The 23,584-nt window shown below is 39.9% G+C and overlaps 1 protein-coding gene across 3 annotated transcripts in view; it reads left to right on the top strand.

Annotated features, from left to right (window-relative positions):
* Positions 1–23,584, top strand: part of MYO1C (myosin IC) — a 1,794,562-nt gene that overhangs the window by 1,219,896 nt on the left and 551,082 nt on the right. For all 3 annotated transcript variants that reach the window (XM_044054342.1, XM_044054344.1, XM_044054343.1), the window contains exons 8-9: positions 17,714–17,827; positions 21,097–21,168. In XM_044054342.1, coding sequence (XP_043910277.1) covers positions 17,714–17,827; positions 21,097–21,168 — 186 coding nt within the window. The remainder of the gene's footprint in view (positions 1–17,713; positions 17,828–21,096; positions 21,169–23,584) is intronic.

The raw sequence follows: 23,584 nt of genomic DNA, 5'->3' as shown, positions 1-23,584 counted from the left end.
TCGTTTGATGATAATGCGTTCCGCCTTTTTCCTCTACGAATTCGGCAGACCGACAGCCAAATGTGGACACCTCAGAACAGGATGAAGAAATGGAAAACTTCAGAAGAGAGAGACGAATTCCAGCAGAAAGTGCTTTGACCCGTAAATTGGATCTAGTCATTAACATTTCCAGGTATGCATTAACTGAAAGTGAGAGGTCATTATTAAATAAAGGCCTCTCATTCATACCTTCAAGAAATACTGATGTGACAGACATTATGATAGATATTAAAATAAAAATACAAAGGCATTTACCCAGGAACAAGCACTCCCGTGATGCAAGTAATAAATAGTTAATGTACAAACGGAACACAGGAGCACACCAAGGCTGAAGGAAATATTCCACATAAACAGAATGTCTTCAAGTAAATCCACAGAATAAAGGCAGTTTAAACTCCAAGCCGTTTAATAAATAAAAAGTAAAAAACTGGCAAGTGCTTTCACCCTCATGGGCTTCTTCAGACCAATACAAGTAAATTTAAAAACCCACATATATATGCATTCGTAAATGACATAATTTCCTGTGTAAGTAATTAATTAACTAATTAATTCATCCTATTCATTAATATGTCTAAAAATATATATATACAAAGAGTTTGTACCAAACTAATATAATCAATATAATATACAATAAAAAAAAAAATATATATATATATATATATATATATATATATATATATATATATTTAAGAGACTTCTACATATAATTAATAACTACTATATAAAATATATATAATATACTGATAAACTCATATCTAAAACAATGGATGAATACATAGAAGTGTGCTTAGGAGTTGCTTAAATTTTTAGTTTCCTCCCTTTCAACATAGGTCTCATAGGAACTTTATCATTAAGACCTGGTTCCCTGTCAGCCCTTAACCTTATAATCCATTTAACTCCACACTGCTCCGTATAATTTCTAATATCACCACCCCTCTGACTAGATGTGTTAATTTGCATGACCAGAAATTTAAACGTATGTTGGTCTGTTGTCTCAATAACGTATTTAGACAGGGCATTTTTATTAGATTTAACACAAATATTATAAAGATGTTCCCTTATTCTTTCTTTCAATCTCAGTTTTGCCAACATAAAATGCTGGACATGATACACACCTAGCTAAATAACGAACATGTTTGGATTCACAAGTTGCTCTGACTTTAAAATCAAAACGCTGTAAACTAAGGGTGTGTGTAAAACAAGCACTGGTATCTATACAATTGCAAAAATTGCAGTTATTGCATGGAACAGTGCAGCAGTGTGTGGATTGGACTATGGGAATGGTAGTGTCTATAGGATAACATAAAAGTCTGTGGAGATTCATCCTATTCTTAAAAGTGAAATTGGTCTAGCTCCCACTAAATCTCTAATATGTGGATCCACAGTAAGAATATCCCAATATTTAAAAAATGTCTTTAATGTTATTGACATCCTGTGTATAATAAAGTACTACTATCGTTTCCATAGAATGTAATGGTACGGCCGTAGAGCAATCACCTACAATACTCTGCACATGGCTTCTATCCATAAAATATGGTGAGGGTCTATCCTGTCTCAGTACATCTACCACCTCAAAACCTTGTAGGACCTCTCTCAAGCTATAAGATCTATTCAATAACCTCTCCTGTAGATCAAATAATTCACCCTGAAATGCTTCATCACTAGGATTGAGACATAATGCTCGCATAGCCTGTCCTTTAACTCAATTTCTAAGCAGAAAACTAGGGTGCATACTATTCTTATATAACAGTGCATTCGTGTAGCATGGTTTTCTGTGAACACCCATATTTAATAGACCATTGACCAATCTTTCTATATGTACATCAAGGTAAGGTACAGAAGTCAATGACTTATTTATTGTGAATTTAAGATGTGAAGTGAGTGTATTAATCTCATTATGGAACTTATCTAGTTCCTTTTCAACACCTGTCCATATAAGGAAGAGGTCATCTACAAAACGGACATAGAAAATAACATGTTCTTTAAAACTAGCCAAATTAAACAATTTATTTTGCTCCCAATCTGCCATTACCAAGTTGGTGTAGCTATTTGCGCACAAAGTGCCCATAGCCACACCATCTTTCTGCATATAAATTACCTTGTTAAAGACAAAGATGTTCTTAAGAACAACCTCTAGGAGCAAACATAAGACATCAATTTGAAGCAAAGACTGGTTGGGGCATACTCCTAAACATCTGCGTATGCATTTGATGCCTTCATCATTTGGAATGACTGTAAACAAGGACTGAACATCCAATGTTACAAGCCAGTATGATAAATCTGATGGTAGCATGGCCATTTTCTCATATAGCATTAACAAAAATTGTTTAGTACCCTTTAAAATATATTTGTAACTACTCACTATAGGTCTTAAACAATGTTCTAAATATAATGATAACGGTTCTGTTACCCAGCCTCGACCAGCCACTGTGGGTCTCATGGGGGAGTTACAGGATCCTTGTGAACTTTTGTCAAGCCTTGTATCGTGCGTATAAGGGGGTGTTCAACTTTTAGGAATTTATATAGATGTACATCAATCATATTACCAAGGGAAAGATTTAACAATAACCTTGAAATACTCAGGATACAGTTTTCCACTTCTTTAGCATGAATAATAGAATAAAATTGATGATCACTTAGCATATCACACATACTAGCATACTTCTCCCTGTTCATGACAGCTACTGGCCCTCCTTTATCTGCGGGCCTAGTAACAATAGTAGAGTCACTCCTAAGTTTATTTACAGCTACTCTTAACCTAGCATTTAAGTTTCCATACCATCTCCTATTCTTATTTGCATTATTATAACTATGTAAATCTTCCTCCACAAGTTTCAAGAAGGCATCAGCTAATGGATGTAAATTAGGAATATATGTGCTGGGTTTCTTACGGGAGGGTCCCTTACTGTGTAGTGGGTAATTACCAAAGTCAAGTTTTAACTGTACATTCCTACAAAATAATTTCAAATCCATGACTGTATCAGTAAGGTCACTTTTATCAAAGGTATGAATGTAAGGCCTTTATTCAAAACTTCCAATTCATAGTCAGACAATGACCTATTGGAAATATTCCATACTAGTGAGTTGTCACCCTCTCCCACATTTTCTTGATTGTGGGACCTATGTTCCTCTCCTGAGACCTTGCGTTTCTGTCTCCCTCTGCTCATTGACCTGTTCCTGCCACCCCAGCGAAAGTGGCTGATAGGGAAAGGAGTTGGGCCATTACATTCAACATTGTCATACAACATTATCTTTGTTATTAAAGTTACTAAATATCTTTCTCCTTACTGAATGGTCAGCATCTGACCTATTGGAGAGATTAGTAACAGAATCAACAGTTCCTAAAGTGTTACTAACATTAAGATCAACAGTATCATCTATCTGTCCATTAACATTATCAACTTGTGCTACTGGTGTGTGCAAATCAGAAATATTAACAACAGCAGCATGCTCATTATGCACAATAGCAGTAGTTCCAACACCAACGTTTTTCTTAGAGATGGATAAAAATTCTGTTCCATTCACATTCAAACTAGGATTGCATTCAACATTAGTGGCAGAGTTAATGTTTGTAACATCATTATTAACAATGGTGTCCTTAACATTACTGGTCAGTCTCCCTCATCCGAGCCGTCTATTGTTATCAGTTCTAGGCCAGGTAAAGACATGTTCGTTCTTAAAATCAGCCATATCCCTCTGTATCTTGCTCCTTTTCTGTTCGAGTAACCTTTTTCTCGAACAGAAAATCATTATCCAGTAAACGTTCCAAAAGTTTAACAATGATAGGCATAGGATACTTAGAAAAGAGAAGCTGTTGTTGCTCTTTAATACGGTCGCATAAAGGAACATCCTCTGGTGTAAAAAATTAATTTAAAAGAGACATAGCATAGGCTAGTTTCAGTGTTAACTTGCTGCCACCTATAAAGTAACTCTGGATAAACAGCACCTGTAGTGGGCATCTTGAGAATCCTTAAGCCCCTCGGTATAATTTTTCTGCTCCGGCAGACTTCAAAATGCTGTCGCTGAACCTGCAGTCTTTTCATTTTCAAGAAATCCGTTTTCAGGAGATCAAGTAAAAAGCCATCCAGCTCACCCTCCATTAACACTTCCTCAGTTTCATTACAGGCCACCTCATACGCCATGAGTGGATTCTCATGGCCAGAAATGCAGTCCTGGAACTTATTCAGGTTTTGTGCAGAGTTCAAAGTATTATCTGGGTTATACAGCAGCTCGATTGATAGCAGCCTTTGTTCAGCCATGTCACCTGGGTAACTAACGAAACACACAAGAAATAAAACTACAAAGGCAGTTACCCAGGAACAAGCACTCCCATGATGCAAGTAATAAACAGTTAATGTACAAATGGAACACAGGAGCACGCCAAGGCTGAAGGAAATATTCCACATACACAGAATGTCTTCAAGTAAATCCACAGAATAAAGGCAGTTTAAACTCCAAGCCATTTAATAAATAAAAAGTAAAAAATCTGGCAAGCACTTTCACCCTCATGGGCTTCTTCAGACCAATACAAGTACATTTAAAAACCCACATATATATGCATTCATAAATTACATCATTTCCTGTGCAAGTAATTAATTAATTAATTCATCCTATTATTCATCCTAAACAAAGTTCCATCTTAGTTTTATAACTGTCTACAGTGTACAAAGTTATCTCTGTATGAAAATTTTACAGAAAAATTGGGAACTTTTCAAGTCTAACCAAATGCTATTTAACAAATTGAGGGGTCCACCTAAAGTCATTTTTAGACGTGGTAGGAACTTGAGGAATCTTTTGGAAAAACAGTGATATAGGACTGGGTATGAACAAATGTGAGAACTGTAATTTTTGCAAAAATGTGGAGGTGGCCAATTTATTTACTATCAATGGTGTACAGTTCAAGCTTAAAAATAGGTTCAATTGTAATTCCAAATCTGTGGTCTATTTGGCCAAATGTACATGTTGTTCTATATAGGCAAGACGGAGCGAAGGCTCCGTGACAGAATGTATGAACATCTGTATGCAATAAGTCCTAACAAGGCTGACAACACCTTGGCCAAACACATCCAATTAAATGTGGACCATAAATTCAAGTTTATGGCCATCGACCAAGTGTTGCATGACACTAGAGGTGGTCCTACACCTCCGAAACTTGAAGAGCTTGAACTTATTTGGCAAATCAAACTTAACGCGTATAATTTACCAGGTCTCAATGAGATTTGTTCTATCAGTAGTATTTTAAAACTGAGGAGTCTGCGAAGATAAAAATTGATAATAGTTAAATTTAATTTAATTTATAGACAGTTTTCACATAATTGAGATTTGCCTCAAAGGTTTTACAAGTAATTTTTCGAATACAAGTACTTATTGTAAGCACTATTTTTGTATTGGTTATGGCAGTTTGGTTATTTGATATTTTACTTATAACAAACCAATGTATTTTGTATTTGATATTTTATAATTGTTTGGGGTTCTTTATACAAAATTTTCTTTACAGTTATCACAGTATTAATTGTGCATACCACTTTAAATGAACTACGTGAGGTGGCAATAATTGATTTGATTGTCCTGCGTTTTTGAGACTTGAGTGTTTAAAAGGCTGACTTATTCTTATTTTCAATTGTCTTTCTTCTGAAGAAGTTTGATCACTTAGCAAACGAAAAGCGCTTAAAGAAGTTTTACTCAACCGTTTGTGTTTAAGTTTTAATAAACTGCTGGTGTTTATTCTGCTGCTGCCGTGACCGCGTTTTTGTTTTAAACATTGAGAAAGAGGAAGTCTCAAATAATGGGATCACTGAAGGCACCTCCTCAGTAGTCTGTGACATTAAATACGGGGAAAGTGATGCCAGTCTTTCCTGATAGCCAACATTTTTGAAGCTCGAGATTCTATTTGTTAGGAATAAATATGGTCTTTAGTATTTTTTAACCTTTTTACTAAGATGTATACCAAAGGATGCATTATATTGTCTAACAGTTCTAACCATGGCAGAGTGCAGGGGAGCAATAAGTTCTGTGGTTTTGGAAGAGGTGCTCTTGGTCATTAATTTTGATATAGTGAAGACGTTCCTGACTGCAGTCATTACATGGTGATCAAAAAGAGGGAGCCATATACCCAGGTGGCTGGGTCTCTGATGACAGATTCTTTGGAAAGTGGGATGTCATTGATACAGTAAGTTGTAGCAATTTGCTGTCTTCCAAAGGAGTACATACTGTTTTTCTTAACATTTAGTTTGATCCCATGTGTTTCTAAGTTCACCATGCATTAACACGTGATAGCTCTGCTTGAAGGGAAAGTTGTATAATTTGTCATTGATTGTAGACTTCCAAGCACAGAGGTGTGGGGGGAATGTCTGCTCCTGAGAAGGCTACTACATGAGCTTATAAGCACCAAATACCTCACAGAGGCTTCCAAGTCCCCTGTATTTTCTGCCTCGGTCTAGAGCATGACATAGCTAGTTGCAGTGTCTGCCAAGTGTTTTGTCCAAAGATTTTAATGCAGTAGTGGGAAACCCTCTAGGTATACCAAGCCAAACTGTGGTTCAAAGCCCAGCTAAAGTCATCCACCTTGTTTGCAGACCCACAACAGTAGGATTAACTGGATGTCTGTCTCAGAAGTACTTTCTACACAGGGACAAAGGAAAGAAGACCTTTAAACTTTGATCGGAGACACTCAAGTCTGAGGGGACAAGCTGTGCAGAGACACTTGAGCAGCTTTTGACCTTGATGCCTGCCAAGGCTGATGACATTGCCATCCTGGAGACTGTTATGCCTCCAAGTCTCTAGCATGTCCCACTGGACCAAAGACCAGGCCCTATGCTCCATATATGCTGGCTGCCCAAGACCAATTTTGATTATTGAAGAATAGGAATGTGGAACCCCTACTGTTTGTCAGAGTAGAGCTCTGTGCCTTTAAGCCAAATGAGGAATATTCCTTCAAGGATTTCCACATTCCTGGCAATTACTCATTCACTTGTAACACTGATATTTGTACCTAAGATGTCTCTTAAGCCCAAAGAGTTTGCATATTGACAGATCTTCTGGCTTCAGCAGGCTTCCTTCCCAGTACAGTGGTAGACTGGCTGTTTATTTCCTCCAAGTTATTAGGTGACATATAGCTGCACTCAGAACATCTCTGCGTCTGGAGTCACCCCTTCCAAGAGGTTGAGGTAAGTTTACCAATGAGAGATCCAACAAGGAGGAGTAACTGGACTAGAGAACACAGATTTCTTCCAATGTAGATTTTCACGCAAATAATGGACTTTTGCCATATTTTTCTCCAACCGAGGACATGTTTTTTGGGAGACTATTGCAGTCTTCAGAGAAAACTTCAAGTGGCAGTCTCTGGTTGCCTCTGATTCCCAGAACAGATACCTGGAACTTCTGGATCCTGAACCTCTCTCCAGTACTAGAAGCCCTTATGGAAAGTTCTCAGACCATGTCTTTTGTGCAAGATTCCTAAAATGCCAGCTCGAAAAGTACATGGCAGATTTTATAGGGTTTATCATCCACATAAGTTTCTATAGAACAACTCCATTGCAGGTTTGGAAAGTGTCCCTGAAAACTGTAAGGGAAGCATACTGGGTCTGGAATGGAATAACTCCTCCCAGTGACAAGGGATGCAGATTGCTTGGCTAGTTTGGGGAAAAGTGTTTATACCTCAGTGGCCCTGACCTACAGAACCCTGAGTATTCAGACCCATATTCTGAAGTATCTGGTGTCGCTCTTCTTATGTGCATTAAGATAATTTTGAGGCTTGGATGTTCATTTAAGTAGTTTATTGTATACAAATACATCAGGATGGATAACAGAACATTAAACTTAAATGAACTATCTAACTAACTGATTACATACTTGGATGCTGACACTCTGACTGCTCACTCAAAATGGCACTGTTGCTTGCATGTGCTCAGTACTTATGTGCATGTGCTGACTCACTGGAAAGCTTCATAAATGTGTGTCGCATACACTGATCTAAGTCGGGAGCATATTAAGTGACTTCAGGTTAGTTGTACAGGAGTGCAGTATGAAACCCTGAAGGCAGCTGTGATGAGTTGAGCTCTTTTACAGTTTCCATACATGCCATAAAGTATGGGTATGGATGCTGTGAATTAGTTCCTGAAGGGCATTTTCCATATGAGGTCTCTCAGGAGGAAAATGGTCTCAGCCTGGGACATGGAATTTGTATTAGAAAAAATTACCTTACCACCATTTGAACCAGCTGCTTCTGCACCTGTAAAATGTTTTTCTTGGAAAACAGTTTTCCTGATAACCTTCATCCCTGCAAGTCTTTGAGCTTCAGGCTCTTCTGTTCAGATAGCCTTTCCTGCTATACAATAAAGATAGACTGGTACTGTGCACTTATCCCCCTCCTTTATGCTAAATTTCATTACAGAAGTAGCCCTGAGCCCATCTATTCAACTCAGTCTTTTTATATAATCCCCAGCAAAAGGAACCTGCACTATTTAAGTGTGCATAGACAGCTGAGATACCACTTAAAACTAAATCTTTCAGAAAATTAGTTCAGCTGTTTATCTCCTTTGCACAAAAAAAAACAAACAAACAAGGATTGCCAGTGGTAAGACTATTTCTGCTGTGGTGTTAACTTTAACTGCAAAACCCATGGTAATACTTGCAGGAAAAAAAATCAGGTCCTATTCAATAAGGGGTACTGTATCAACCACTGCTGTCCTTTAAAGGGTTAGTGCCCAAGGCATTCATGAGGCACACAATTGTTCCTTTGTTCACAGCTTCTCAAAACACTCCAAGATGGCTGTGACGACAAGAGAAAGTGTTGGGTATGCCTCTGCTATCCTGTAGAGCACCCTGCAGTCTATATCTTAGCAGTGAGCCAACTACACCACCAGGATTAGACAAGCTTTGGGAATTTTTTCTATACGTTATGACTACAGCAGTGACCACACTCAAACATCTACAGTTATGGTAAGTTGCCTATACAACTCTGTTGTCTTAAATAGGAATGTAAGCAACATAAAGATGGAAACAAGGGTGCATGCAGTCTTATTGTGGTATAAAACATGTACAAAAGGTATTTTGTGTTCATGTGATACTCATTTTATTAAGGTTTTGTATGAACCAGTTGAAGTTGTATGAAGAAGGGAGTACTATATACCCTCGTATTCAGAAAGATGTCTAACACAATCACAGTAAGCCTTCTTCTGGTATGGGTTGTAGAGTAATGCAGCCTGAAGGCAATTAACAAGGTACAAGTTCACAGCTTATACCACTATTAATTACCAAACCAGCCTATGGAAATGACAGACCCCTTATAGAAAAAGTATCAAACATGAAGACAAACAACAGAATTGGAGATAGGGTGGGCATGCTGTTCTTTAGGGAGAGGTGAATTTAGCACCTTGATCGCCCTCCCCAGTGGACCCTACCTTAGGAAGTGAAGGCAGAAACATGCAGTGGTGCAGCTCTTGAAACTGCATGAGAGCCCTCTTCATTCAGCTTATGCAAGCTTTCAGCTGCTAGTCAATCAACTCCATCTCCCTATGGGTAGTAAACTGCACAGCCGTGGTAATGTTACCAAAAGGAACAATGGTGCTTCCCATTGGTGAATGATCATCAGAGGCCACAGGGGAGACTTTCTGACTGTTCCCCATTGCACCCAGTGGGGAGGCAGGCCTGAAGCTAGGTGGAGTGGAGAAAGATGAAGGCTTGGGCCGGTAGGATGCTGGTGACTTGGGTCTTGCCAGTGGCACAGTCATGGCAGATGCTGTAGAAAACTCCAACATAAATACAGAAGTAAAACAACGAAGGAAAAAAAGGTTGAAAAAAGGCATAATGATGACAAATGAGGGGGAGAAAAAAACGGTAAAAATAGTCATGGATCCGATATCAGATCTGAACCGGCGGCATTTTTTCAGCTATGGATCAAGCTCTCAGCTCCTCCCCTCACCTTTTAATAACTTTATACTTTATTATCCCTCCCTCGCTGGTGCGAGTAGTGTGTGTTTGGGCCTGTTTTTTCTTTGTGGCTAGTTAGTGGCCACTTTCTTTCTCCTGCCTGGATGCACACACCACTATGTGCTGCCAGGAGTTGAACACCTCACTTCTGGATGTTCGACTTCTGCCCACCCCCGGCGGCCGCCGCTCCTTCCAGGGGGGTATGTCTTCTGTTCCCTCCTCTCCTGCAGTGGTTTGGAGGGAGGACGGAAGAGACCGACACCACAAGCGGCCGGGCGAGACCTCTGTTTGGCCCGCCTGCGCCCCAAAGCTTCTCCCCTCCTCCTCCTTGTCTCCTCCTCGGCTCCAGTCTCCGGTCTGCTTCTCACGGGACCTAAGATCGAGGATCGGGGGGGGATAGTGTTCGCCGGCGCCTCGTGTGTGGGCTGCTGCTGCTGCCGATCGAATGCCTCTGGGCGGCTCCGATCCACTCGGATTCGGGGGGGAGGCCGATTATCAATCCTTTTTGGTGAGGTTGGCTCCCAGGACACGCTTGCGAGAGGTTCCTCCCCCCCCCCCTGATGCACCTACCGCAAGCATGGTAAAAGGAGGCACATAGACTTCCCGAGTCGGAGGAAGGGGAAGCTCCATCAAGATCCCCGAGGAGGTCTCCTTTGGAGAGACATTGGAAATGCTTATAAGGGGGGTGGTCTTGCCATAAAGTCTTCTTGGGTGTCCCCTCGACCTGACCCCCACTGACCACCCACCAGTGAAGTGGAAGAACCGGACACCGTGGGCCAATCCCAGAGGGCCAGGCATCATCCTTAGTCCCCGAGCGGCCGTGCCCACTGGAGCAAAGGGGCCTCGGTAAGATGCCATGTTGGCGGCTGCAGCCACCAAGAACTCGCAGTTCAGCACCTTTTTTCAGTGAGGCTCAACTACTTGGCAGTGTGATGGATGATGCAGCGATCTGTGCCCCAGGTCCTATTCTAGGGAACCAAAGGGCCAGAAGAAGATGTAGGGGGCCCAGGAACTTTGGGTCCAGAGAACCTTCTACAGGTTCTTTAGTGCCAAAAAAAAGAGGGGACCTAAGACCAATATTAGACCTGTCACTCTTAAACCTGGCAGTTCCCAGGAGGTTTCTTAGCTTCCAGCTGGGAGCCAGTTCGCTACCAAATTCAGGGTCCTTCCCTTTGGTCTCACTACAGCCCCAGGGTGTTCACAAAAGTATTAGCGTGGTAGCGGCCCACCTGAGGCTTCAGGGGTACAGGTCTTCCCCATCCTCCACTCCAACTCAGTTTCGGCGGAATTGGTCCCTGAGGCTCTAGGGTCCATGGCAGCAGCGATAGCTCTTCCAACCGAGGCTTCCGCCATAGTGACCCGCGGGCGCCGCCCCGCCGGTGGGGTGGGGGCATTTTGCAGGCCGGCGGTCCAAGGCCAAGGCGCGTGGAGCGATTCAGAACCTTACTGCATATCAATGTTCTAGAGATGAGAGCAGTGCTCTTAGCATTGCAAGCTTACAAGGTTTTCTTCCTAGGAGACTATTTGGATTCAGTTGACAACATGTGGATATGCGTCTGGACATCAACAAAAAAGGGGAGACCAGGTCTACCCTCTTTGATAGAAGCTATGAGAGTGTGGGAATGGGCAATCTCCACCAACGGCTTTCTCATCAGATCTGGTTCCCTTTCCTAAGGTAAACCATCTACCAGGAAAGTTTACCGCAGCAAGTGGAAGCGGTTCTCCATCTTCCTAAAGGTACTTTTCTTCTTAGACCCCTCCTGCAGCCGGTAGAGAAAAATTTTTTATTTTTCAAGGCGGCCTTTTTTAGCCCATTACTTCGCCAAGAGAGTTTTGGAAGGTACTTCAGAAGCAAATATTAATCAATCCATTAACCTCCATTTTATCTGAACAGGACAGCTGGTCATAGGCAATCCGACCAGTTGTTTATTTCCTTTGCTAAATTCAATTTGTTATCCTGGATTTTCGTGAGTGCATCTTATTGGCTTATCAAGCTTCTGAGGCCCTTTTCTGGGAGTACATGCCCATTCAACCTTCCTCTGGATGATATTTGTTCAGCAGCCACTTGGGCTTCATCTCATACCTTTATTTCCCACTACAAGTTGGATATTACATCTAGAGGTAGAGCATCCTTAATATCCTTCCAAGATTCAGGTAGCTGGGGACTCTGTCCCACAGGTTGCAGACAAATGAATCTCCTACTTCAGATTTAGAAGTTATGTACTTACCATAACGTTCCATCTGAGTAGGTGTATTCATTTGTCTGAACCATCCTCCCTCCTGTCCCCTGGCCTTGTCAGTTTCCTGCATATTACGTGTTACCCTTTCTAGGGTATTTTGATTTGATCTGAGGTCATGTAGGAGAGCAGCGCGTATGGGTGAGGGAGGAGCTGAGCCGCCGGATCCATAGCTGGAAAACCATGCGATCCATGACCCACAGGTTGCAGACAAATGAATACACCTACTCAGATGGAACGTTATGGTAAGTACATAACTTCTAATTATTCATGTGTAGAGGAGAGATGACCCACCAGAGAATTAGATATGCAGGAAATATGATAACAGTGGCATGTTATAAGCTACTGCTTACGTGCTGTATAACATGCCATTATGCTATGATGTGTAGACAGGTCTGCAGCATCACAGCTACCATTACTTGTATTACTTCTGCATCCATTTGAAAACACTAATTTCCCTTTACTTTTTAATTAAACAATGTTTCCCCTTCTGTCTGCTCATTTTCTGCACATTATAATGTTTTAATAACTATTTTTATTCTTTAGTCTTCCCTTTTACATAGCTTTTAAAAGAAAAAAAATCCCTTCTAGACATTTTAAAAGTAAGCTGTTTTGTCTAATTTTCACATCATTCCTTCAAGCTTATATAATCCTTATATAAGTGATTCACCGCCATATTCTTCAAATCACTCTTCAAAAAAGGTCCATTTATTCTGTTAACCTCTTTTTAACTATTTAGGTACCCATCACCATCTCCAAACTCAGCCCATTCTACACGGTCCAAAAAGCATAAAGTAGTAACCACCTTCTCTTTCTTTTAAACCTTTAGAATACAGAAAGTGGCCTACTTTGCACCACTCACGTCATATGCAAAAGACCTTGGGTTACCTACTGCCAGGTTAGCAGCTACAGATTTCCAGGAATGTCTTTACCTCCTGTTTAGTGTCCCCTTGTACTTTCCATAAGTTGCAAATGAATTCTCCTACATCATCAAAAATAGTTCTCCCCCAGAAGTCACACTGGTGGGAGCATGTCTGGAATAACTGCACTACTTCATCCTACAATTGTATCCCTTATCTTAAAATGAATGCCTGTTTTTAAAAGAGTAGCATTTCAGAACATTCAGTTTTGCCTAAAGATCATATCTGGGATTCAGATGCAATTCTCCCATCACAGTAAGTGTTTCTGCATGAACAATGGCCATGTGCAAGGTGGGGACAATTCAGAGAGATAACAAGCAGGAGCGTGGAAACCCCAAGAAAATCATTTGCCATCACAGTGTGCAAATGGTGGTATAATGACATGGTAATGAAAAACATTATTAAAATGAATGCACTCATAACTCCAAGTGAGGGTAAACAGTATGGCAGAGTGATTCAAAAACATATGTAAACACTCAGAGATGCAGTCTTAGAGTTAAATTCTTCTTCTTTCGGCTTTTCCCAGTTAGGGGGTCGCCACAGCAGATCACCTGCCCACTCATGATTGGCAGTGTAGTTTTACGCTGTCTAGTTGCTAGCCCGGCACCCAACCTTCCACAGAAGGCACATGCACACACTCATGCCAAGGGCCAATTTAGAGTATCCAATCCACCTACAACATGTCTTTGGGATGTGAGAGGAAACCGGAGCACCTGAAGGAAACCCACGCGACCACAGGGAGGACATGCAGACTCCACACAGAAGGCACCCCAGCCAAGGATCGAACCGGAGAATCTCTTGCTGTGCGGCAGCAACGCTAACCTCTGCACCACTGTGGCCGCCCCTGTCTTAGAGTTAAATACAGGAGTAAAATTCTGGAGTTATGGGCAACAGATGGCAGAAACATGATGTATTGCGTTAGCCACTGTACCAGTAAATCTGTATGTGCAACAAGTTGTACTCACTACCGGTGGTCATTTCAGCTTGATATATCATGTCCAATATGAGACAAACTGTGGACTGCTACTGTGTGGACAGAGGCACCATACAGAAGGTGGTTGAGATGTGCTGCCCTCATATACAGGCCCATAGGATGTATGGAATACCTAGTCCTATGGATTCCGAATATGTGTGGCTCTGAGAATACTATTGAAAAGGACCTTTCAGTGACCAGATGGGTGCACTGGGTGCATCCCAGGCATCTACCTCCAGGATACTCCACCACCTCCATCGTTGCCATGTTAACAACATTTGGGCAAACATGTATGGTTTCCATGTACCACAGAGGAGACAGCAGCACACATGCTGACTTTTTATGATGTAGCCAGTTTTTCTGAGGTACTGCGGGAAGCCATAGATCACACCTACATTGCAGTAAAGCATACATGTGAGGAACATGAAAAAAGGTATATTAACATAAGGGGTACCACTCTATAAACGGCCAGGTAGTCTGTAACACACAGGGTAAAAATATGCATCTGTAGGCCACACAGGTAGTGCCCAGAAGTCCTACATATGACCAACATGCAGCTTATGTCAGTGGTTTGTAGGGGTAATTGTATCCAGAGAAATCTTACTGGTGATGCCAGATATACCCTGGAACAATTGTTAATGACTCTTATCAGAATCCCCAAACTGTAACAGAGAATGGTTACATCTATGATCTGACACAGACTTGTGTCACTTTTTGGCCTACAGAAGACCTGCTTCCACTGTCTATGCATCTGGGGTTGCCTGCAGTATGACCCTGCAACATGCAGTAAGTTATTGTCAGACTGTATGTAATGATACATGACATCTTTTTATGCAAGCAATTGCAATAGGACAGATGCATTCAGGAGGAGGAATTCCCAAGAATCAGCAATGGGAGGAGGTGCCTCATGAGGACCCTCTGAGGAACCAGCTGTAGCGGAGGACTGTGCCCAAACAGAGGTGGATGCAATATGCCATGACCTGAGTAAAACATTACAAAGAACAGAATAAGTGATGCACACAAACTTTCACCCAGTGTGAATAGCTGGCCACATTGTACATCAAACATAAGTTACCCATATAGTACAGTGCAGAGGACAGGGCACAGTTACTTGCACAGGTAGGGAGGCTGCACTGACAAGAGAAAAACTAAATCAACAAGTAACCAAAAAGCAAATGTCAACTAATGATGCACAAGAAACTAAATGAACCCAGGAAAAAGTAATCGTAATGAAAAAAAATAATAATGAAAAAACAGTATAAGCACTTTCATCCTCTAAGCAATGTCAGGACTTCATCGGAACCAAACAGTGAACAAATTGTCATTAAAAATCATTTACCAAGGCCATGTGATTGCCTGAATAGTGTGACATAAATGAAGATATTTAAAAAAAACTGAAAAAATTTAAAACGTACAACATAACATTAAAAAATGAAAACTTTCTGTGTAAACTAAAAATCAAATTATAACTTACTAGACCTCATTTTAAGAGCATTAGCCATACATGAAAGATTCATTTTCCATTGTCACACAGTCTGTCTGATTTTATTAATTTTTCCAGTCACCTACTCTAACCGGCCGTGTCTCTATTTTCAAGAGTGGAAAACTGAAGTTTTAAAGTCAGAACAATGTAAAACATGTGTGTCCAAAGCACTCTTTCATCCTCCTCCATGATGCTGTATATGTGTTGATAAATTCTTTTACATAATGATTTTTCAGTTTTGCCAATGTAATATGCACCACAGGGTTCACAAACAGCCAAATAAATCACCTTCATAGTCCGTTATACATGTCACTGCATCTCCATCTACTGACAGTGGGAAAAAAATCTTCCATTTCAGAGACATTAATGTGTGGGTTCTAATTGCAGAGCCCATACTTAGATGTTCTTAACTGACCATTTGTGTTAGAATAGGCAATTCTTTCCATTATTTGTGTATTTTTTATGTTAGGCCTCCTAATAAAGTGATAAGGAGACTTCCATAATAGCACCCATCGGTATGTTTAAATGTTAAAAATCTAACAGTGTTTTACAATATAAACTTTTATAATCTTAATGTCTGTTGTATAGTGAAGTCCAAATATTTCTGAAAATGATACATTCACTTCAGCACTGTCACCTGTTTGATGACGCTTTTTAGGAATCTATAGCACTAAACAAAATATGACAGTGTTCCAGTTGTTTTGAACAAACTTCAGTGGTTGTCTGGTCTTCTAAACTACATGGATATCCCCTTTCAAGAAATATATTCCTCAAGATGGCAACCTCTGTCAAATTGTTTTTCATTAGAAGTAAGTCTGGATATGCAAATCAATGGACCTTTAACAAAACCTTTTTTAAGGTGCAGTGGATGGCGACTGGAAAATGCAAAAAGGGACTGTAGTCTGTTGGCTTCCGGTAAACACAGGATGAACTTCCTTGTTACAAATACCTAAAAAATCTTAATATCTAGTGAATTAATATAATCATAACTAATAGATGTAAATCTTAAAAAATCAGTTGTGTGTTCTAAATCCATTAAAAACTTGTCAAAATTGTGCCAATTTACCAAACCAAATAATGAAAATAGTGTTTTAAGTGTTTTGAAGCAAGTGTCATAAAGTTTATGTATAGGGTGGGAAAATACACAACATTGCTCCCACCATCACATGATTAGTTTGCATAAATTCGGGGGGCGGGACAAGTGGGCCCCATGGGTGTACTCCCTTCTTTCTCAAATACTTCCCTTAAAAATTAAGAAATTGTTTTTCAACACTGTTTCCATAAAATTGATTAGTAGTTTAATATCGCAATTACTTACATCAGAAGATACCAGCATTTCTTCAAACATTTCAATCTGATAGAATGTGGAATAACCAAAAAATCAATTGGTGTCATCCACTGCAACAAAAAAAACAATTGTCATCAATGACCCTGCCTTTAAATTGGTCCAAAAAACTCCAGTTGAGAGTTATTGTGTACAAGAATGTCTACAAAAGCTCAACATAGACCATTCTTTTGTCTGCATCTCAGCTATGCCGTTACTTCTTTCCAATTTATATAGAAAGTGTCTTACTTGTTGCTTTGGCTTTTAGGTTTTGTGAATTTAACTGTTTGAATTCCCCGTTTTTTGTTTAGTGCATTCTTTTATGCTGTGTCAAGTAATAGGGCAGCAAGTCAAGTTACAACGACATAATAAAATCCTATGGGAGGAGTACAAGACCTGTAAAACTAGGAGTGTTTGCATCTGAGAGAAGCATATAGATCCTGCCTGAAAGAACCTCATTGGCTTGGCAGGATAACAGCAGAGGCAGATCTTGGCAGTTCATTGTGCTGTTAAGCAATGGAAGCTACTTTCATTTGATAGAGCTAAGATGATAGAGTACAAGGGTGTATGTGATTTGAACTCTTTCTGGCTAATACCTCTTGTTAAAAGATATGAAAAATAATTGCTCTTCTCTATGGTGGTTTTTACAAGCAGAATGGTAGATTTTTATTCATTACTGTTTGCATTCACTGTTGGGTGCTGTTTTACTGCTAGATGGAAGGAGATAATGTGAACTGCATGAAGGAAGCAAGCATCCATCACAAAAATATCACCTTGTGTTTTTGTTTCTTTTGTTTTTACTTGTAGGAGCTGCTCAACATTGTTGCAAGTGTACTACACCTGGGGAATATACAGTTTGTCAGTGATGAGCAGGGCAATTCACAGTTGGCGACAGAAACACAGATTAAGTACTTGGCTAGAGTAAGTAACAGTTTGTCTTCCAGGGGGCTTCTTTAGAGCTTGCTATTTTGTATCAGTAATCTGACTGTTTTTTTCTTCATACTCACCCCAACCTATACAGGGTATCAAAAAACACAGTTTCCAATGCCGCAGTTGATGTCTTACTAAAATATAACTTTTCAGTTGATCTTTTAAAAACTTTTAAGTCTTTGGTGTCTGAGCCTGTCACCTCCTAGGAGCTAACATTATTCACCTCATTAAAACAGTTTTAACCAATTTCTTTCTTTTTAAATTTTAACCAGTTACTTAACATAATTGCTACTACACATTTAGTGAGACAGATTGTGAAAAAGGAGATGGAAAACTGTAGTCAATAACTGTCATGGAAACAGTTTCTAGTTAATTTTAGCATTCAAACCATATGGTGCAATTGTTTGAAATTTAACAATATACAAGTATTCTTTATATTCCAAACTGTATGTTAAAAACTTGGATCAGTCTGTTTCAGTGATATCAAACATGTTCCAGTATAAATATTCAGTGCTTCATACTTTGTACCCACATTCAGCCAAATGGCTGCTTACAGGACTGTTAATCTTGCATTTGTTTAAATCATCATGATGTTCCAAAATCTTTGCTATATCAGCTCTTGTAGTTTCTCAAATATGTATTTTTTTTTGCTCCAGAATCCTAACCTAAGCATCTGTCATAGTTTTTCTGAAGAGAAATATTGACAATATGTAAATAAAGTGGAACTATACATGTTATTTTACTGCTTGCTGATATATGCTTGAAGAATCATCCTATGAAATAAGTAGATGTAGCTTTGTGAGCGGACACAATTTAACATATACTAGTCTTGTGTTAAAAAAAAAAGGTGCCCTTATTCAAGGGGCTACCATCAGGCAGCAAGTAAGGGAGTTCCCTCATTCACTTGCCATCACCATTCAAACTGCATCTATACCTGTAGCCATATTTATTGTATTAACCTTAAGATCTCGGTTTATCCCTCCAGATCAGGCCTCCCATTGCTTAAGGGTGGACCCCAGTTGCCCCTCTGACCAAATAACTGCTGTTTGTCCTGTACGATTACAAGTGCTTGAATTGCTAATGAGCCTAAACCCCCTCCACTTGGTAGCTTGGATGAAGGAAATCCCACAGTGTTGAATTTGGACCATGGCACTTCGCCCATATGTACAATCTCCAGTTACAGTCTGAATACTCCTTTATAAGCATGTGCCATAATTCCATTCCCTTCCTTTCTGCCTCACTTTAACTGTTTTGAGTATCATGTTTTTTGGCAGATCAGGCAACTACTCCTCTGCCCAGAATGGATGAACTGGGTTTTGTTTTTCATTGTCAGTCTCCGTAGCTTGGCCCTTCCTTTCCAGCTAGCTCCTGCAGCAGCACATCTGTTACTCAGATCTGGGTCATCTGGGTTTTAGTCCGGACCTTATCCCTCTGTGCCATGAGCTGGCATCGACAGAAATTGTCTAACCTACAGCATGCATAAGCTGATATGCTTTGAATCTATTTGTAAGTGGCAGTAAAACAGTATATGTAATTGCTTGCCTGTCTGCCTGTTTACTTAGCCTGCTGACTACAGGCTTACTGCATACATGCAGTCATCTTCATTCTTCTTTATTTGATAGTTGTTTCACTCAGTCAAAAGCTTTTATTTGCTTTGTAGTATTGGCAGTTATAGTAGTGTGTTATCATTTTCCACCGTTTAGTACATTTTTATTCATAGGTTCCTGTTGTAAAACACTGCTATAACAGTGCTATCTCAAAGTTTGGATCCTTTGTGTTAGGCTTCCCATTAATACCCTTAAATGACCACTATGGGCATAAAAAGAAAAAATTATGTTTTTTTCATCTTATTAGTTTCTACACCATCCAAACCTGCCAGCAGCACAATAAGTAGACATTTTAGTTTTAATTTTTCATACCCTTAATGCCTTCATGAAGGCAGTAACATTCTGCTGTGATCTTGTTAACTTGGAAAGCTACTTTTTGCCCAAAACTTACAGTGAGGGCACATCTGATGAGATTAATATGCCCTAGTCTTTCCTGTCGGATCAGAATTATATTCACTTAGAATGGAAGTAGTGAGAAATACTGCTACATCTGAGAATCCTAAGTAAAAGCGGAATTCTAACTTTCTGGTCCCATCATTCTCCCATGTTCCTTCCTTGACTTGGCTGAAGTATTATTTTTTCTGGCTTACAAATCTCAGTTAACTAGTGAGTTGCTGTCAGTAGTTGTCACCTTAAAACTACAAAAGGCACAGTACAATTATGGCCACAAGGAAGGGGAAAATACACCTGTAACTGACAGTACACAGTAAAAAGGATGCAAATTTTTAGCCTTGTATAGCTTTAAACCTCACTGGGTGCGAAATAAAAAAAATGCTGCTATTTTGCTTTTTTTGTATTTTCCTTTACAAGAAACTGTCAAATGTGGTGGTGAAATGTAATAACAAGGAAGACTAATTTCTAAAAGTATGATGAGATTTAATTTGGCCTCAACATGGTATGCACCGAGGTAGGTAAAAATAGAAATGCTCCACAAGGGGGGAAGAACTGCTAATTCATTTAAACATGTGGTAGTACTGGATCTTTATGTAGGGAGGAAAATGTACTCAAAGGAAGGGAAGTATATGTTTAGGGCAGTCTTAGCTGTGTACCTACATATACATATGCATGTGTCTCTGAAAAAGAGAATACCCTGATCACAGCTTTCATTTTTGAAGCCAGTCATAAGTAAGCTTACCTTTATTTAAATTAACATGGTGTTCAAAATAGAATAATTGAATGTCAGTTTGTATAAATGGGCGGCCACGGTGGTGCACTGGTTAGCATTGCTACCTCACAGCAAGAGGTTCTCCAGTTCGATCCTCGGCCTGGGTGCATTCTGTGCAGAGTCTGCATGTCCTCCCTGTGGTCGCATGGGTTTCCTCCGGGTGCTCCGGTTTCCTCCCACATCCCAAAGACATGCTGTAGGTGGATTGGACACTCTAAATTGGCCTTAGGTGTGAGTGTGTGCATGTGTGTGCCTTCTGTGGAAGGTTGGGCGCTGGGCTGGCAACTCGACACCTTAAAACTCCGCTGCCAATCATGAGCGGACAGGTGATCCGCTGTGGTGACTCCTAACCGGGAAAAAGCTGAAAGAAGAAGAAGAATGTCAGTTTGTATAAATGTAATTTGTAATGTATCCTCAGAGGACACTAGTTCAGATGTCACCTTGGAGACTGTTGAAGGTAATGATATTCTCCTTTTGGTTTGTTCCAGCTGTTGGGAGTAGATGGAGCTTCTCTTCGAGAGGCCCTAACGCACAAGAAGATCATTGCAAAAGGAGAAGAGGTAAGGTATTCTCACTTCTGTGACATTTGCACATAAACATATGCACTTCAGAAAATGCATCTGTGTTACAGTTCACTGGCATCTCTTGAAGTAGACAGCTTCTCTCATAAACAGAGAGGCATGCCAGATTATGTATAATTTTTTTGCTTCAGTTTTGTTTTTTATTTTTACAGTTAATTGAAGTCAATATGCCTATGGTTACAGCTATGAAGCTGGAATCCATGTGTGTGCATTCCGAGATGCAGAGGCAATTTACTGTGGTGTACTTGAAAACCAGCAGTTGATGCCTATTAGGTACCAAAATGTTTCCCTCAAGATTATAATCAGTAATGTGATTCAGACGTATGCCTGTATGTATATGAGTCTTTTGTCTTTCCCTTTATTGTAAAACTCCTGCTTATATTGCTTTAGTGGTATCTAGCGAACTTGACCAGTGACCATTGGAATTTACCATTTGTATTCCAGGCTTCTTTTTACAGTTTTGTAGAGCTGTCTGCATAGTTTATTAGTCCAGTTTCATCATCTGTCCTTGACAAAATATTTTTGTTAATTGCATTGATAAATATATTATAATATAATGATTGCTAAATAATGCTGTTTTGATATATGCTCTTATGTACTGTCTTGCTTTGCTTTTCCAGCAGTTTTTCAATAGTTTTGGGAGCAGGTCCATTAAAATTGTACAGTCTGAACAAATAGATCTGTCTGCATCCTAGTCTGGAATTGCATTGTCAGTTCTTGCGTTTTTGCAATTATTTTAGAGATACTTAAGAGTTGGCGAGTGGGCCCAGTTTATGGCCTGTGAGGGAGTCTTTTTTTTTTTTTTACCCCCCAGTTTGAGTTCTGTTATAAACTTGTGAATGAGACCAGCATGATAGGTTGTGCCTTTTGAATCACTAAGTTTCCTAAAAGATATTCTGGTAATTACTGTGACAGTAGAAATCAGTTTCATTTTTTTTAATTATAGCAGAGCAAAATATTGCTTCTTGTAGAGAGGTGCAGGGAGAAAAAAAGTTGTAGTCCTGTAACCTAACAGCAGTGGCAGGGAAAGTAGTGGACTGAATCCAAAAGGAATAACTAGTAGCTTTCTAGAAGACAGTGATCTCCAGGAAAACAGACCATGTGCATTCATGGACAGAAAAAGCTGACAGTTGTAACCAGTCCAGTTTTATGACCGAGTTACAGAAGAACTTGACAGGAAGTACCTGAAGATGTGCTCTGCTTGGAATTTACCAATGGCATTTGATTCGGTGCTGCAGTGGCAGTTGCCAAGAGTAATAGAGGGTGACACTAGTGGCAAGATTAAGGAAAGTGGGGGTTGGCATAATGGTTAAGGTGTTTACCTCACAAATACAAGGTACAGATTCCCTCTTTGAGAAATATGGCTTGGCTTAACTCATTCAGGCCTAAATGCTTTTTTTGGGTTGGGGCCAGTATAATGGTTAAGGTGTTTATCTCATAAACACAAGGTAGAGGGTTTGATTCTCACCTTTAGAAGGAAAGTTGCTTAGGTTTAAATGGCCAGAGGCAGTTAGCCTTATAATTACCTATGAAAGTAATTGAGTGGTAAGACCAAATGGATGTGGTAAGTGGAACTGTCAGAAGTAAGGAAAATGACAAGTGTGGAGTACCCCAGACATCACTCCTTACTTCATCATAGTGTTTGTTACAGACATATGTAAGTGAACAGACAGCACATTTAAGCTGTTTATTAGTGATGTAGTGTTAAGTACAACTTTGGCAGATGGACGTTGTAATGAAAGATTTGAAAAAGCTAGTGAATGAGCTGAAAGATGGCAGTACAAAAATAACTTGATTTCAAATGTGAGGTACTACACCTGGGCCATAGCAGCCCTGGTGTGAAGTATTATCTGAAGGGAGGTGAGTTATTAACAGCAGATCAAGCAAAGGAACTGGGCTATTGATGACTTGTGATCAGGAACACAGAGCAAAATAAAAAAGATAGTGGTAGCAGTCAACAAAATGTTAGGGTGCATATCTTAAAGGGGAGAAAGTAATTTTACTCAACCTGTATGGTTGTAAGGCCACTGAAGAGATCCAGAGGAAAGCCCTTAAAAAGGTGTGTTGGATGGAGATGGAAGGATATAATCAGCAAATGAAGGAGTTAGAGCTCTTCTCATTAGAGAGTAAAAGAAATGGGGATGAAAATTATATTGGTCATGAAGATCATGCCATGAAGATTTGAGGAGTGGTAGAGGAAACTACTTTATGGGCAGTTGTGTACCCACTGAATGGACTACAGGAATGTATTACTGAGAGAATCCGTGGAGACATTCAGAAGTGCATGTGAAAGGGTAAAGGAGAACATAGTTGAAATATTGAATGTACTTGATAGATTAGATAGGCGTATTGTCTCCTTCTGCCATCAGCAAATGTAATATCGCATTCTGCCTGC

The sequence above is a fragment of the Protopterus annectens genome, chromosome 13.part0 (assembly GCF_019279795.1).
Source record: "Protopterus annectens isolate FY-2018-M chromosome 13.part0, PAN1.0, whole genome shotgun sequence".
In the NCBI taxonomy this organism is placed as follows: domain Eukaryota; kingdom Metazoa; phylum Chordata; order Ceratodontiformes; family Protopteridae; genus Protopterus; species Protopterus annectens.
The sequence above is the reverse complement of the archived record's forward strand: the minus strand, read 5'-3'. Positions and strand labels throughout refer to the sequence as shown.